We start from the raw sequence: 17226 nt of genomic DNA on the forward strand, positions 1-17226 counted from the left end.
AGGTTAGGGCTACAGCTCAGGAGTAGAGAGTTTTTCTCGAATATGCTGGGCCCTGGGCCCAATCCATGTTATGTGTGTAGTGGATGGATAGTTTTAACCCACACCGTAGTTACTTCTGCCATCTGCCATGGGGACTGGGCAGGATGGGGTATCTTGTATCTCAAGGCAGAGCTTCCTGCCTATAGGGATGGGGAAGAAGGTACCCCCCGCTCCCCGCCCATCTCCTTTGAGCTTTGGGGATGCCACTGCACTGGGGTGGGAAATCCCCACTAAGTGTGGACGCCACTGCACTGGGGAGGGAGGGAAGCCCCCACTAGGTGTGGACTCCACTGCACTGGGGAGAGAAGTCCCCACTAGGTGTGGGCACCACTGCACTGGGGAAGGAAGCCCCCACTAGGTGTGGTCCAGTTACAGGCACAGATGGGTCCACAGATGAGATAGGAAGTTGCACCTGTGTGGGGCTGGAGCGCACTAGCCAGGGCAGCTCAGGCGCTTCCTCACAGGGCACTGGCCTCTGTGTTAGCATGAACAGGGAAGGTGAGGATCCTACATCTGTGGGCTACATCCAGAAATGGATGCGGGGAGCCCCCATGACTTACTGGCCCTCATAGCCTCTCCAGGCTCTTCTGGCAGGGGAGACCTCATTCACACTGCAAAGGGCTCATTCAATCTAGCAAGAGTAGCGGGCTGCCGAATAGTGCGGGAAGGAGGGCTGTCCCCAGTGGACAGATGTTGCCACCTACCTGCAGGCCATTGTGCGGTGGCTGCCTTCTGAAGTTCATGGAACTTTTGGTTTATCTTATCTTCACCTTCTCTCCCGGACCCTGCTTCTTGTGTGCACAGGCTCTGGACGAAGCCACCATCACCACCTGCCCTTGCCGCCTGCAGTTCTCGGCTAGGCCCAGGGGCTGAGGGTCTTCCCGGCCAGGAGGGCCACGCCTCCACTATGTCTGGGCTGTGCTTTGATCCTCATTCTTCTAGGCCAGGCCTCATATGCCCCTTGGCCTCTTCCTCTGGTCATTCCACTAAGCTCCTAGCCAGCAGAAGGGGATAAGGTTCTAGCCTTTGTGCCTGGGGGTAGGGTAGGAGGCCAGTGTGTGTGTGTGTGTGTGTGTGTGTGTGTGTGTGTGTGTGTGTCACAACTCTCAGCTGTCCTCACAGAGATGCCAACGTAACAGAACAAGGTTGGGCAAGGAATCTGTCCATCAGCAAGTGTTCAGGACCACAGTGAATGATTTCAGTGTGACATCCAGGGTGTCACAGGGAACCCTCCTAGGTCACCATGGCGACCACAGCCTTCCTTTTGCCATTAGGGGCAAGTGTTGGCAGTTCTGAGATCTTCTTCCAAGAGTATTGATGGTCACTATGGGAACAAGGGGGCGTGTCCTGTGTGGGCTCCAGCATAGGAGCAGTTCTGACCCCTGCATGGCAGGGAACGTTACACATCGCTGTGACTGGGAGGAGGCCTACTCTCTGGGCTGAAGGTCCCCAGGACTCAGTAGCCAAGGCTGGGCCTCCCCTAGAGGAGCGCTACTCAGCAAGACAAGTTCTAGTCACCCCAGGGGGACAGTGACTGCAGCTCACAGTGTTTTTGCCCTCATCCTCCGCAGGGCAGGGCACAAAGCCCAAACCCTCCCGAGTCTTCAGTGTTGAGATCCAATTTCCCATGCTTCCTCCGGCACCTGCTGCTCTCTGGTCCTGTCGGAGGACAAAGGTCCGCCCTTGCCGAGGACTAGAAGACAGACACAAGCATGTGACTTAGGGGATGAAGGGTTGGTCCCCTGGAAAAGTTCTCTTTGTATCCCCCAAACAGCAGATCCAGGGACCCGAGATGGCTGTATCATCGTGTCCCACCAGAAAGTGGTGACCAAGTGTGGTGTGTGACCTTTGTGTGCAGGCAGTGCAGGGGCTTTATGCATTAGTGCCGTTCCTGTGAATGTAGGTGACCCAGGGACTTGAGGACATGGAACTTGAGCCACAGAGGATACAGAAAAGTCACAAAACCCCCTCCTGCTGCCTAGTGGATACTGACTTCTGAGTAGGTGCTGGTCCTGAGCATGCCTGGTACTATCTCGTGGACGCAGTGCCTGGAGAAGGACTTTTGGTTTCTAAAAGGTGGGTAGCTTTTCAAGGAGTCTTCTGGAAGACCCAGGAGGGCCTTTCTGCTTCTATGAGGGCAAGCAGACAGTTGGCTGGGCAGTAGGGACCGCTATCATCTCCCAGAAGAAGGATCAGGAAATCCCAGCCCCTTGAGTACTCACCAGTTCAGGGTGCCCAGAACAGCTATGACCAGAGAATGAAAGCTAGGGAGAAAAACAAGAACAAAAATAAAAACTGAAAAGGAAAGGGGAGGATGGAGAAACACAAGGAGAGAGAAAGAAAAATAAGAGTTTGTAGCATGTCTGTGAAGAAACAAGCCATAAGCATAGACAGAGAGGGACCCTGGCCAGCCAGGAGGAGCAGGCAAGGACAGGATGTGTGTAAGGGGCTTTGTGAGAACCCCAAGCTTAGGGTGACAATGCTACCCCAAATAACGCTGGGGGACTAGGCACCATTTAAGGCTAAGTTGTGGGCTCTACACCCCTACACAGCACACCAAGCTTCCCAGGGCCGGGAGTCTACTGAGAGTCACGGAGCCTAGGATAACACCAGAACAGGAAGACATTTCCAGTACCCAGCACATACAAGTACGATTGTTTTGGTGGTGGTACCTTTATAGACAACAAAATAAACTGATACCCTGGATAGATTTGAAGTGTTGGTTGGGGTGGGGGTGGGGGCCAGTCTCACTTGGAGAAAAATCAAGCATTGCATTCAGCCATTTGATGAACTAAGAAAGCTCAGATGGCGAACTTAACGTTGCTCTAGTGTTAATTCAAACACGTGCCCTTGGGTTAAGACACAAAATGAAGCAAGCGTACAGTCTGAGGAAGACTTTGTCACCTTAGGAGTTTGCATTTATTTGATGGGCAAGTAGCCCATAGAGCAGCTAACATGTCTGCCTAGCCTTGAGTCACCTAGCTGTCCCCAGTTTGTCACTTCTCTCTGGAGAGTGGAAGTCTTTCCCCAGGGCTCCATCTTTGGTGGCACCAATGTCCCCAGACTGTCAGGTCAGAATTATAGTGTTAGAAACTCAGGTAAACAAGACTATGCCCCCTCTTGGCATCGCTGGGCACCCAGTGTGCATGTGGGGTGTCTGCCCATGTGGCCTGGAGTTTGTAGGCAGTCCCTATAGGGACCTTGTTTCAGGCATATGCCTGCTTGATTCTGGGCTCCTATCTACATGGTAGACCTAGGAATTTATGTGAGTTCTGTTGAGCAGGGGCAACAAAATGTCCCCACAGATGGCAATTTTTGTCACTCCTAAGGCTGGCTGGGCCGGCTGGGGACTGCTCTGCAGAGGAACACCTCCAAGCCATGGCTAAGACCGGTGAGGAGATTATCGAGACGGTATCCTGCCCAAGTGCTATCCCACTGACCACTTCCTGCATCTTGTCACTTTGATGAGATCTATCTATGTGTAGGAACAATCATAAGACTCAAGACAGCATCTGACTCCAGAATCCTGGGAACTAGCCCCAGCCCAGACCACACAGGATATAGAAAAGAAAGCACAGCATCTGGCGGACAGCAGGCATCTCTGGACACATGCCCTTCAACTTGGGGAGCACTGAGTCTGTGGATGCCAGTGGACCAAGGCCCTGCACCCCAGGCTGTATAGTCAGGATCCAGAGAAATCACCTAAGCAGGCACCCCAGCATCTCTGGTCTTAGAGACACTCCCTGGGCATCAGGGGCGAAAGGTCTCTGAGCCCCGAGAACAGCTCTTGGGGACCATGGCCTGTCTTTTAGGAACCTGATTCTCAGACAGCCAAGTGTGATGAACCTGGAGGGTTAACCCTTCTGCACCACCCAGGACACCAGTTTGACTGGTCCTGGTTACTGGTCCAACATATGGATCCAGAGGGGAAACTGAGGCAGTACAAAAGCTCCTGGCTCTGGTCTAGTGTACCCACAGCTCCCGCCCAATGGTCTCCCTTCTGTTCATCTCCACTCTGCTCTGCATGTGCTAGCATGTAGGTAAGGTCTCAGCTGCGAGACCCGAGCTTGTATTTTATTATCTATAGATGCCAGGCAAGCCCCCTGCCCGCACCCTCCAGTTGCATCCTCCCCCATTCATTTGCTTTACCTTTTCTTCCAGCTCCTTTATTTGTCTCTTCTGGGTTTCTATCCTTTCTTCTAACTCTTTTATTCTCTGCAATGTTAAAAGAAGGAAGACATTCAATAAACAGAGGACTGGAGTACCATCTATAAGAGGGTCAAGAGTTCCCCTCACTTATTTGGTAGACAATAGTCCACAAAGCAGCCACTGTGTTGCTCCAGCCCCAGCTCAACACTTCTCCTTTAATGGAATCAATGCCCTCTGACTTGGTCAGGTTAGAAACTATACTGTTTAAGTGGAAGAGCAAGGAGTTAGCCTATGTCCTTCCCAGGGCCTTTATACACAGCAACAGGTAACCAGTTCACAGAGCTACTGAATAGAACTGTCCTTCTGCAACTGAGGCCTGGGGACTTGGAAGCAGCTAAGTGCTTCCAAGTGACAGCTGGAGCCAGAGGGACGGGGTGACCTGCCTAACCCTGACTACCTTGGAGTCCCAAAGGGCCCACAATAGGAGCCCTAGTGGTTGATAAGCCCTGTCCTATGGCTTACTAACCATCATGGGAAGGTAGCATCCATCTTGTAGGAGTTTATCTTAATCTGCAGTCTGAGCTTTTTTGTGTTTAGGATGGTCTGGCTTGAGTTGTATTCATAGATGCTGCTTTTGGGTCAACCCCACAGGCAGAAGCTGTGACAGTCATAAACAACAGGGCTGGGGTAATGGTTGGTTTGCTACTGTCCGCAGACAACACTCTTACCATTAGGGGACAGTGTCATGTAAGAGACCTGGAAGCCAGGAGTCCATGGAGAGCTACCACTCAAAGGCAACACAACTGCTGGACTAGGAGCTAGACAGGGAGGGACACGGACTCAGTGTCACTGGAGGACACAGCTGTTGAATGTGTGGCCCCCTGGGAAGCTGAGTCTCAGGAAGCCCAGCTGACTCCCTATCCCCACCCGGTCAGCACCTGCTGTGCAATCTGCAGCAGTTCCATGCGCTCCCTCAGGATCTGGGCATCGCGCTCACGAAGCTCGCTCATGACCTGGCGCTTCCACTGCTCCACTGCCACCTTGAGCTTCTCACGCTCCTCTTCTGACAGCAGCTCAGCCACTTTGGCCCCGGCTTCCTGCTGCAGGGCATCATACAACATGGCTTCCAGCTCCAGGATGTGCTGGGGACAGGAGACAGGCATCAGCCCTCCCCTTCTTCAGGAGTGGGCCCACTCGCTCCACGGTAGACAGCCTTGCCTCTCAGCAGAGTTCCCTCTGGGGAGGAAGTGTGCCCAGTGGTCTCTGGGGGAGGGGACTGGAAGGTCACAAACACCCTACTTCCTATCTAGCAGGCATCCTAGCAGAAGTGGGGCCAAACACCAGCTGTGACTCCCTGCCGATGTCCTGGTACCACAATGTGCTTGTGTTTCTGTCTCAGCAACTGTTCAGAGGAAAGGGAACTTTAGGGAAATCAGAACCACACTCTTTCACTGTTTATCTGGTGCTCGGGAGCGAACCCAGAGCCTCACACTATCAAGGAGGGTGAGACCCAGATCCTGAGACCCAGCGTTTGAGAACAAGCGTGGTACATGTGGCTTAGAGTAAACACTGCAGAGCTCTCATACTCTCCTGCTAGTGAGAGCTTCCATCTGGACTTTGTTTATAGACAGAATATACCAGGGTATGAGCCTACGTCACCAGAGGGACGTTCCCTGCCTTCGGTTAGCCTATAGTCTGCTTACTGTGCCTTGAACTAGCAATGGCCCAGAGTAAATGTCACTACCATCTACATACAGAGAAGCAGAGGATGTGGGAATGACCCCAAAGGCCTACAGACTGCTGCTCACTTCGGATCACCATAGGATCATTCTGTGTGCTCCAGCATCCACACCTGCCCTCAGCCACACATCAGACCACCAAGTGCTCTTCCTGAGTTACTGCTGTTACTGCTCTCTGGGCCTTTAAGGATACTCAACGGGTCAAGGCCCCACCCACAGGATAGCAACCCTATAACCAAACCTTAGAAAGGATAGGTGGCCTTTGGTTCCCCTAGGGAGTTTCTGCTGCTGGGCATTAAGTGTCCCTGTTATATCAGCTATGATTCAACTCTTGATTGGGTTCAGTGTCCTTCTTGGAACAGAAAGGTTGACAAAAGTCCTGTTGGATCTCCTTGGGTTCTCAAGCTGATGCTAGCAAGGGCTGGCTTCTCAGAAGAGACAGAAGTGCTGGCTGCCCTGGCAGTGGCTGGAGTCTCTGGGGGGTTTGTGTGCTGGAAGTTTGACTCCTAGCATAAGAGCACTAAGGTGGTGGAGCCTTTAAGAGTCTATGGAGACCACTGGGTCTCCTTGAAGATGTCCTTAGAAGGCATCAGCGTGGCTCTCGGGGGTTCAGCAGTGGATTGCTATAAAAGGGGAAATGCTGGCCTCCAAATCCCTCTGCCTGGCTGCCCTACTGTGATCTCTCTCCCTTTCCCATATACCCCCACCATGACACCATGATGGAACATAGGCAGAATCCTCACCAGAGCCCAGTGGATGTGACTGCTCAATTTTGGACTTGCAGCCTCCAGAACAGTGAACTAAATAAACCTGTCTTCTTTATACATTTCTTGGTTGCCAGTCTTTTCATTATAGAAACAGAATACAGACTAATATAGGTAACCATGAGCACATCTTTCATTGTTAGCCTTAAGAAGGAATATTCTTGGGGCTGGAGAGATGGTTCAGAGGTTGAGAGCACAGGCTGCTCTTCCAGAGGTATTGGGTTCAATTCCCACCGACCATGGTAGCTCACAACCGTCTATAATGAGATCTGGTGCCCTCTTCTGGCATGCAGGTGTACATGAGGGCAGAACAGTACATACATAATGAATAAGTAATCTTTAAATAGGGATATTCTCTTCAGAATATTCTCGACTCCCCAAAGGAAGACCAGATACACAGAACAGGCCAAACTTCCGTTTCTCCAAGTTTTGAATGAACAAAAGGAGGGTCTCCAGTAGAATGATGTTTCCCTATGAACACTCAGTTGTCTTCAGTTAATTCCTAAATGCCCTGTGTGCTCATTAATCGTCTACCAACTAATTTATTGTATCTATATTAGTTTCCAATGTCCCTACACATTGTGTGTCATGTTCGTCCTTGTGTGCTTGTGCTCTGAAGAATTTGCTGAATGGGCAGTAACATGTCCTCAGAACTCAGATGGAGAAAAGCAGAGAGTGACCCCACACTGAGTCTTGGTGCCTGTCTAAAGTTTTGAGCCTGGCCACACAGGCCTCTGAGATGTTCACAGGGGTGAATAAGCAGGCAGATGTCTGCCAGTCCTCTCTCTCACCTTGTGGGCTTGGTCCAGTGCCTGCTTCCTGTAGTCCAACTCCTCATCCAGGTAGCCTTTCTGCTTGCTGAACAGTTCCTGGAACACAGAGAGCCAGGCCTTCGCCTAGGTATACAGACCTGGCGGCATTGGTTTCAGGGGCACTCCGGAAGATTCCACTGACCTTCTCGCTCTCCAGGTCTACCATTTTCCGCTGTAGCGCTGACTCTGTCTCTTCAATCCTCTGGAGCCACTGGGCACAAGCACAATGAACAGGTGACAGTGACTCCTAGCATCTCCCACATGACCATCAGTGCCAACTGCCTCCCACCCCACTCCACGGAGACAGCCTGGAAGATCAAGGGGGCCTGACTAAGGAAGGGGAGTTAGGGTTGGGCTGATATTGTGGCACTACCCATGCCACCTGATGTTCAGATGTCTGCCACTCCTGTCTTCCCTGGGAGAGGAGGAACGATTGGTTTGGGGAGCAGCAGGAGCAGATACGTTTTAGAACTCTGCCGAGAGGGGTTGGCCTGTTTCCCTAAATCCTTGTTTACCAGGATCCCCCTTTCCTGCGTGGCTGGAGATCTGAGAAAGGGCTGAGAGTGAGGGTGACCCACTAAGCAAATCGAGGCTGGGGGCAGGACCAGGATGAGGATGCTGAATAAGATCCAGAATAAGATCATGGAACCAAGGAACACTGCCAATTTTACAGACTCAATCCAGCTTCCAATCTACCTCCTGGAGGAGGCAGAGGTGAAGCCAGCATTGGGGCAGTATCTGTGGGAGGAGGTAGAGGTGAAGTTAGCATTGTGGGCAGTGTCTGTGGAGGAGATAGAGGTGAATTCTTCATTGGGAGGAGGTGGAGGTGAAGTCAGCACTGTGGGAGTTTCTGTGGAGGAGGTAGAGGTGAAACCAGCATTGGGAGGAGGTAGAGCTGAAGTCTGCACTGGGGCAGTGCCTGTGGGAGGGGTGGAGACAGAGCTATTTGGCCAGTGTTTGACCGAATCTCCCCTTAAAGAGGTTCTTGGTGTCGCTGTCTGACCTGTGTGGGTCAGTTTCCCCAGGCAGACAAGACCAAGGGGACCATGTCCCCACGCTGAAGGCCCTCCGCCTAAGGAGAGTATCTATCTATAGGAGCCCCTCCCCTCTGAGACATCCACAGAGTCCCTGTTACCTTTTCTGCCAGGGTCAGGACTGTCCTGGCTTGAATGACAACCACTTGTTCCTCATTGGTCAGATTCTGGGTACAAAAGCAAGACACAGAGTCAGTGTCAGAGGGAGGTGTAGGGTGAGTGGGGGTGGTGAATGGACATGGGGCTGGGACTATAGCTAAAAGATAATTTTACTCAATCACCCTTCTGCATCTCTGATGTCCTTTACCTACATCTTATCCTCTCTGGGGTACTATCCACATCACCTCTCACTGTCAGACCATCAAAAGTCTAGAAGAACCATCTGGGGCAGCTTAACCAGCAGGCAGCCCTAAGCCATGTTTTAGAGACAAGTGTCCTCTGGCCTCCCTATCCCAGTCTTGACTTCAAGCCAGCATTACACACATGCAGCCACGGTGAAGATCAAGTAACCATGGCTGTGAATGACCCCAGTTTCTGTGGGTGTTCATTTGTTTTTGCCTTTTTCTGCATTCGTGATTTCCCCCAAAGGGCTCCAGGTGGTCTTTCTGAACTGGGTTTGTCTGACTTTGGGGACAAATGGGTCCCTAGTCTGGATGTGGCCAGCCACGCACTCAGAGTAAGGCTGCCATCTGCATTGGATCTTGAGCTGTACCAAGAGGAGCAGGAGGCACGGCCAGCTCAGGCTGGCACAGGGGAGCTTCCCTCTAGCCCTAGAACTTGACCAAGTCACACCGGGAGCTAGCCCTTCCCTCCTAGAAGATGAGCTCCCTAAAGGCAGGTACCTCCTTCTTCCCTCAACCTCCGAGTCAGAATGGGGTTCCTCACAAGTGAGTGCTCTGGCAGGTGGGGAGGCAGAGGGCGGACTGCACTGCCTGGGATGGGCACAGTGGGGGCCTCATCTCCCAGTGCTGGACCTCAGTGCTCTTTATCCCTGCTCTTAGCCCTCCCATGACCCCTCATTCTACCGTTCCTCATTCCTCCCTCCTACTGTCCTTCATTCCTCCTGTTCTAAAAGCCCCTTACCCACAAAGGGCAGAGCTGTGTGGCCATAACTCTGTCTGCTGGATAGGATGATGAACACTGGGAGGTTGAACAAAGTAGCTTCAAGTCGATGAAAGGGATCTACTTGGATGCATCAAAGCAGATTGAAATGCTCTTGGGGTCATTTTTTGGAATGCAGTCTGACCCTCTGACCCCTGGAAGTTGTGCCCTAGTGCCCAGCTTTGTCAGAACACTGTTCAGTCAGTCTACAGCCCTCTCTTTTCCAGGTGACAGCAAGGTAACCACAGCAGCTTGAGCTGCACCACCTGCCATGAAGGATGGGCGTCTGATCTGGTCCCACTGCACCAGTATCCTGCCCCTGGGGAACCAGAGGCAGGCAGGAAATGTCTGGTGACAGCAGCCATGACATTCATGTATTCTAACTATGAAGGTGACAGTAGTCACTTGGTTCCTCATCAGCAGGACCACTGAAAGCTTCCAGACAGAACTCACCAGCTCAGGCGTCTCACAGTACATTGCTGCATTGTGATAAGTACAGTCAGAACTCGGCCCATTGGTAGGAACTGCCAGGGTCTCCTACATGTTAGACCTGGCCATATCCTCTCCAATTGCCATCCTTCTCTGCCAATGTGGTCTGTGAGAGTGACCTCAGAGGCTGCATGATGACCCTAGGGCAATCAAGCTACTGGCACTTTTCAGTGAGAAGCTACTGGGTTAAGGAAGGACCCTGACCCAGAACCGGCTGGGGCCATCACCATAGCCATTAAATCAGCTTAGTAAACTTCTGAGGCTTCAGTTTCACTAGCTATGCAGCAGAAGTTAGAATCCACAACAGAACTTACACCAAAGTCTAGACCCCTGGGTACAATGCACAATGCAACAGCTACCCCTGTTATTGAATGGTACGTCACTATCTTTGCTATAAAGGAACCACCGAGAGTGGTTAAGGGGTGGACACGGAACTCCCTGAAGGTGCTTCTCCCTGCTCTGCTCCTCACTGCTTCCCAGGAAATAGAAGATAAAGAGATACCAAAGTTGATGGGGGAGGAGAGCAGGGGCAAAGATCAGCAAGTATGTGATAATGCATGGAGGATAGGTAAGTGGATGTGGGATGGATGAATGGAGGGAAGAAGGGAGAAGGTGGAGGGAGGAAGGTAAGGGGTACTGATGGAGGATGGATGAATAGAATTAAGCTGGCTGGGTGGATGGATAAATGGTAAACAGGATAGAAGGATGGATGAGGATGGATAAAAGGTGGGTGGGTGGTGTATGGTAGACACAAGAGAGATGAGAGGATAGACTGATGTGTTGTAGAATATTATTTTAAGGTGTATTGTTTTGTTTATGCTCTGGAACATGTTTGGTGATGCAAAGATGTGTTTGATTAAATAAAATTCACCTGTGGTCAGGAGGTTGCAGTAGCAACCTGCTGACAGGAAGTGGTAGGGAGGAGCCAGGTGGAGAAGAGCTTTTGGTTTGATTTGGTTTTTTTGTTTTGGTTTGGTTTGTTTTTTAGAGACAGGTAGCCTTTTGGAGCCTGTCCTGGAACTCACCATGTAAATCAGGCTAGTCTTGAGATCTGCCTGCCTCTGTCTCCTGAATGCTGGGATTAAAGGCGTGCGCCACCAACACCCAGCAGAGAAGGGCTTTTAAGGAGGAGTGAGGAGAGGGGAGCTACTTGCTATTCTGCCTCTCTGAGGAGCAAAATTCCACCTCAAACTTTGAATCTTGAATTCTTTAGAGGGACAGAGATTTAGTTAAGTTCCCTTCATAGCTTTGAAAGAGTCGGTGCCTGAGGGAACAGAAGGCTGTGGCCCTTGTAGCCTAACCACTGCTGACAGCCTTGTATTGAAAGGTAGCAACAATTTAAAGAAGAGAACACCACTGATAGGCCAGGAAATGGCGGGTAGACGGCAGGCAAAGGGCGGCTGGAGAGACGGCGGATGAAAGGGGGGAAGATATCTGTACTCTGTATAGAGTGTGGACGGAGGGCGGAAGGACGGGTTGAAGGAAGGCAAGGAAGAATAGTGGAGGGGGCTGCCTTGACTCTGTTCACTTGATGATTAGGAGCTTTTGAGGAGTACCCTGCAGAAATTGGAACTGTTCTCCCAATGCGATTTGAAGATTACCTGAACTCTGCTTCTACCTCCAGACCAAACAAATGAGAATCCTAATAATCCCGGGTTGCCTACGAGCAAGGCTCCCCCAGACCAATACCCTGTGGTCACAGAAGAGCTATGATCCAAAGGGAATCCAGAAACTAAGTACACATGACTGAGCCCCAAGGAAATAGCCACAATGAGCCAAGATCAGATTTTCCCAAATGCAGTGGGCCGTTCTAAGGAGGCTCGTCACCTCAGGACAGCCAAGGACGGGACTAGGGGGGGCTTCTGGGGCCCCTAGGCCTGAGGGCTGGGCTGGGGTGGTCAGCATGAAGAGGCATGCACAAGTCAGGAGAGCGACATACACTTACGGCGTTATCCCCCAGGATATCCAGTTGCTTCATCAGCTCCGTGACCAGGATGTCCTAGGAGGCAGACAGAGGGACAGGGCGGTCTGTGAGTGGCAGCTTGGTGGGCCAGGCAAGGTGAAAGAGGGGAGACTTACCGTTACACCTTCGGCCTCACAGTACACCTGCAGGGGGCTCTTCCCATCCACGAAAGGTGTATGGTGGAAGTTGATGGCCGGTGACTTCCTCTCCCTCTCCTGAGACAAAGAGCAGAAGGCTGGGCATGGCAGTATGGGGCTGTTCTCACCCTCTCTCCTCCCTCCCTGGTGCTGAGCTGGTGCACACTGACCAAGACCACCCACTGGGGAGTCAAGGTGATGTTTCCCCGAATTCTGCTCTTGGGGAGTCCTTGGGCAGAAACCTCCATCGACTTGCCCAGGAGATCGTCCCTGTGTGCTTGCTGCCCCAGGTGGTAGGATGCTGGCTCTATGGAGCCTTGGCCATGTGGCCTATTGGTACCCATCCCAGGGTTCTTCACTTGCTCATTCATCCCTGAGTCCCAGGGGTTGTGAAGAGGCTTAGAGGACAGATGTCAAATAGAGTCATCCTCGGGACTGGCAAAATGAGCACTGGAGGAGACCATTGATGAGGTTCATAGCCCCTATGCAGAGGATGACACAGGAGCCCAGGACTCATAAAGGACAGCCAGTCAGCTTCACCTCCCTCCAGGGCCCCGGAAGGTGGATGGTTGGGTGGATGTTGTGCAGAGTCCACTAGGCTTTCCCCCACTGGACTGAGATGGAGGCTGCAGGGCTTTGTGGGAATGTCCATCAAGGACACACCTGTGTAATAACTTCCTCTCGTCTTAGTGAGCAACACTGCCCATCTGTCCTCACGGTGAAAGGTGGCATAGTGACATGACCCCCCGCCTAACCCAGCCTGACCTCCCAAGGATCTTTGCCTCTCCTCTTCCGTAGGTCATAACGGAGGGCACAGGCCAGAGACAGTAGGGCAAAGTTGGAGGGCACATGACCCCTGTGTAGTACCTCTCCTCCACCAAGAGGGGAGTCGAATGAATGTCTGCTGGGCTGCCCCAGGGCCTGGGACTGTCTCCGCCACTGGTCACCTCAGTGTAGCTGCAGCCACCATGCTTTGCTGAGGTCATAGGTCTGGACCTTTAAAGCCCTGGGCCTTTTGCTTGCGTTCCTTTCTCTTTACAGTGCTAGGTTCTTGCTTGCCACCTCTCACCCCTACCCCAAGTGACCTCACTCTATACCTCTGCCCCATCCTTCCTGGGAGGGATACAGCTGACCCCCACTTGGCCTCTTCTCTTTCCCAGGTGGCCTTTGGGTTTTTGTTCATCCCAAGAGCTGAGAGGTTTGAGAAGAGGTTCCCAGTTCATGGCCCTGGGGCCTGCCAGCTTGTGTGTCCCTCCCCCCCCACCCCCATAGCCTTCCGTACCTCAAGCTCCAGGATCCTGAATTCCAGCAGTTCATTCTGGTCCTTTGCATCCTGGACCTCATGTTTCAGTCGGGCCTCCTCCGTCTCCATTTGTTTTATCTGAAGAATAGGAAGTGGATGAGGTGAGAAGGTGTCTGATTCCTTCAGAGAAGCATAGACTGGCTTTCTGGACAGCTGCTTGGTTCTATGAGAACAGAGCACTGGCCCAGTACAACGACGCTGCCCAGAGAACTGCTCCGCAGAGATAGAGAAGGAAGGAAGCTATTGAGGACAAGGTATCCTCTGTGCAATTCCTGGAGCTCGGGCTGGTCCACGGCACAGGGGAGGAATGAAAGGGTGTGTGGTTGCCTCGCCACATTCTAGATTTCTGCAGGAAACTTAGGAGTGTTTAGATAGTACCAGTAATGAATGAACTTGACGTAGGGTTCTACCTTCCTGAGCGTGAACACACAGGGGCTGATATGTAGCTCAGTGTTAAGCAGCAGGGCACATGCCTAGCGTGCACAGGCTCAGGGTTTGATCACTGGCATCACAAACCAAAACCAAAGGCTAACACATGCCACCCGTGGTTCACATCCTCAGCAGCTCCATAAACACAGGATGCCCGCTGGGGAGGAGGCAGCTATAGCCATCTCTCCCAGCACTGAACACAGAGATGCATAAGCCTGGTCTAATATTCAGGATGCTCGAGCAGCAAGGTGGATCCTTCCACAGCGCTAGTTCTTGTCCTGAACATTCGGGAGCTTGGAAGTACCTGCAGGGCCCCGTTGCAACACTATGCTCATCAAACCCAGAGAAGAGCACAGGTATATGTGTGTGTGCACATGTGTGATCATACGTGTGTATGATATGTCATCTACATGTGTGCATACAGATGCCAGACGATGACAAAGAGCATCTCCTTCAACCCCTCTCCACTGTGGTTTTTGAGACAGAGCTTTAAATTTCGAACTCACTGATTCAGCTGGCCCACAAGCCCCAGAGGCCCTCCCAGGATTGAGAATATAGACACACGCTGCTCCACCTAGCTTTACATGAGTGCTGGGATCCGAACTCAGGTCCTCAAGCTGCTCGGCAAGCTCTTTCCGTACTGTCGTCTCTTCAGAACTCATTTTTAAATGGGCATGAGCATCCGGGTGTGCCCACAGGTGTTTAAGTGTGAGTGTGCATGAGTGTTAGTGTGTACCACAAATGGAAGTCATAGCTCTCCTATCTAGGCCCACCTTGGGAAGGTGTGTTGGTACCAGGTAGCCCCTGAGATCTACAAAAAGTAGCATGGCTCTTCTCCCCTGTTTTAATTAGATAGAACATTACAGCCAATAAAGTCACAATCAGGGAATAAACTTTTTTTTTTTGAATCTCTTGTTATCAGAGACCAAGAGAACCCATAGCTGAAGATACTACTAGGTACTGCCCTACTCGGGGGGCACAGCCAGGAACAAAAGTCCAGCTTCACCTGGGGATTCTCAAGTGGGCTGTACTCTGAGGACAATCAGTCACATGGTGAACATTGCTAGAAATTCCCTGACCCACATGGCTTCTGACCAGGGTATTTCCAGTGATTTCTCCAGCCATCCTTACCCATCAGCACAGAGAATTACCACAATGGTTGCAGACACAGCTCTGTTGGACCTGGGAGAGGCAGCCCTGGTTTCCTCTTCCAGGAAGTGGGCTGCCTTGGGCTGCTACAGGGTGAACCACAGAAAGGCCTGGAACTCGTGCCCAAGTCTACCACCAGCCCACAAAGTCTACCACATACTCCACAAGCACAAAGGCATCTTGCCACATGCACGCGCAGCTGGGAGGCAGGGCATACCTTTTCTACAAGCTCTTGGTTCCTTCGGTACAGCGCTTGCTTCTCCTCAATCCACTTCATATCCTTGAAAATGAAATTGAAATGCAGGCATGAATACCCTGCAGGAGAACACTGCAGGGCTACAGGAAACACATATAGATATGTAGACAGACAGACAGACACACACACACACACATACAGACACACATTTTCACACACATAAGTCCTATAAAAACACAAAACTAGAAACCACAATATACAAACAAAAGACCTGTAAGGTAAAAAAAAATTAAAGAAAAAAAAGATCATATATATGGTCTTTTTTCATATATATATGCATGTATGTATTATAAGACCAAAAACCTCCAACAATACTATTGGCTTTGCTCTGTGTTGACCATCAACTGCTGGGCATTCAACCTGTCCTTAAGAGTGGTTTTTATGCCCAGTGAAACTCTATCGGAGAAAACTAATTTTTCTTTGCAAATGGTTATCAGTTGGAGACAGCTTCTGGGTTGGGGTGGGGGCTTGGGACATAGTGTTCTCACCCCTCCTCCCTGGTCACTTTCTTCTTCTAACATGAACAACAGAATAGCAGCCACCTGGGATATGACCCTGCTGCGGTGACTGGGCCAGGACCACATCTTGGTCTGAGAAGGCTGCGCATGTATGAACACCATTGATGCAGGCTTATATGCATGGTGGCCAGGAAATGGAGGCAAATGGGTCCTGTGAGCATGGCCACTGGGGACAGATCCCTCCATGGGATCGAAGATTCTGGCAGTGGTGTTCTGGGATGAGAAGGAGTGATAACATCTTGAGTCATTTGATTCCAGGGGGATGATGGGTCCCCAGAAAAACTCAGGTCAGGGGCTAAGCCAGGAGCAGCTGGGGACTTTTGCCTCTGATGTCTGTGGTGAGGGTACCTAGGACCTGAAGTTCTGCCCTGGCTCAGAGCAATGGTGGAGAAGCCAAGGAGATGCCTTGTTTCATGGGTAGGCAGAATCTTGCTTCATTCCTTCTGGATACTAGAAACTTCCACATACTATACCTGCTCAGCTTTGCAGAGTGCAGTGAATAATTCCTGTACAGGAATGTGCTCACCCTCTCCATCCTTCTTGAAGAGGAAACTTGGAAACCACTGAGGGCCATGCCTCTCCCAGGAAACCCCAGTACAGATAGAGGATACTAACCCCACAAGCAACCCAAGAAACTCACCTGCCCCTGCTCAGCCAGTGCCTTTTCCAGGTCCTCCACCCGGGTCTGTGCTCTCTGGATTTCTGCTTGCAGCTGCTCGCGGGTCTGTAGGAAAGGAGGAAGAATACATCAAATTTTCTCTAACAGCCCAGACAGACAGGCATTCTCAGAGAGGCAGTCTGCAGAGCATTCTGCCTCAGCCCGCTTAATTGATAAAGAGTCACGTAGTGTTGCCAAAACTGTAAGTTGCAGAATTGCCTCTTGCCCTGAAGGGCTAATAGGGAGAGTGTGGCCGCCCTGGACCAAGACCTCACAGCCTTCTGCTCAGGAGAGCCCCACCATCCCCGAGCCCGTTTTCCTATTCACTGCATCAGCCACAGTTCTAAGGCAGCTGCCCCTGGAAAGCAGTGAGGAGGATCCCCTTTCCTGTGTCCCTCCCTGAGACTTGGTGCCCTCACTGCCTCCAGTAGCCGGCAGATAGTGCCCCTTCCCCCCCCCCGCCCACCCTTGGTGGTCAGGATTGCCTGGATGCTGCTGAGTGATGGGACATGTCCAGAGAAGCAAAACTGCCACCATCCCTGCCAGTTCCATCTCTAGTTCAAACTGACCCAGCCTCAGGTTCCATAGCCCTGGCCTTGAATGGCTTTAGTGCTAACTCCCAAGACCCAGTGACTGTGCGATAGAAGAGGCTTAGCTCAAAAGGTTGAGCAAGTGGAGTGTCCTGG

At 51.5% G+C, this 17226-nt stretch overlaps 1 protein-coding gene across 13 annotated transcripts in view; it reads right to left on the minus strand.

Annotated features, from left to right (window-relative positions):
* Jakmip3 (Janus kinase and microtubule interacting protein 3) overlaps positions 1–17226 on the minus strand; it is a 127534-nt gene that overhangs the window by 17404 nt on the left and 92904 nt on the right. For 8 of the 13 annotated variants that reach the window (XM_085693293.2, XM_087908314.1, XM_085693294.2 and 5 more), the window contains 12 exons: positions 16523–16606; positions 15326–15388; positions 13510–13608; positions 12207–12305; positions 12067–12126; positions 8639–8704; positions 7646–7714; positions 7483–7560; positions 5127–5330; positions 4189–4254; positions 2262–2334; positions 1594–1732 (listed from right to left, as the gene is read on the minus strand). In XM_085693293.2, the coding sequence (XP_085549419.1) occupies positions 2284–2334; positions 4189–4254; positions 5127–5330; positions 7483–7560; positions 7646–7714; positions 8639–8704; positions 12067–12126; positions 12207–12305; positions 13510–13608; positions 15326–15388; positions 16523–16606 (939 nt within the window). In that variant the 3' untranslated portion in view covers positions 1594–1732; positions 2262–2283. Of the gene's footprint in view, positions 1–743; positions 1733–2261; positions 2335–4188; positions 4255–5126; positions 5331–7482; positions 7561–7645; positions 7715–8638; positions 8705–12066; positions 12127–12206; positions 12306–13509; positions 13609–15325; positions 15389–16522; positions 16607–17226 lie in introns of those variants that run through there. The other 5 variants (XM_085693295.2, XM_085693296.2, XM_085693305.2 and 2 more) reach the window with 2 other exon arrangements.

The sequence above is a fragment of the Myodes glareolus genome, chromosome 7 (genome assembly GCF_982192425.1).
Source record: "Myodes glareolus chromosome 7, mMyoGla1.1, whole genome shotgun sequence".
Classification (NCBI taxonomy): Eukaryota; Metazoa; Chordata; class Mammalia; order Rodentia; family Cricetidae; genus Myodes; species Myodes glareolus.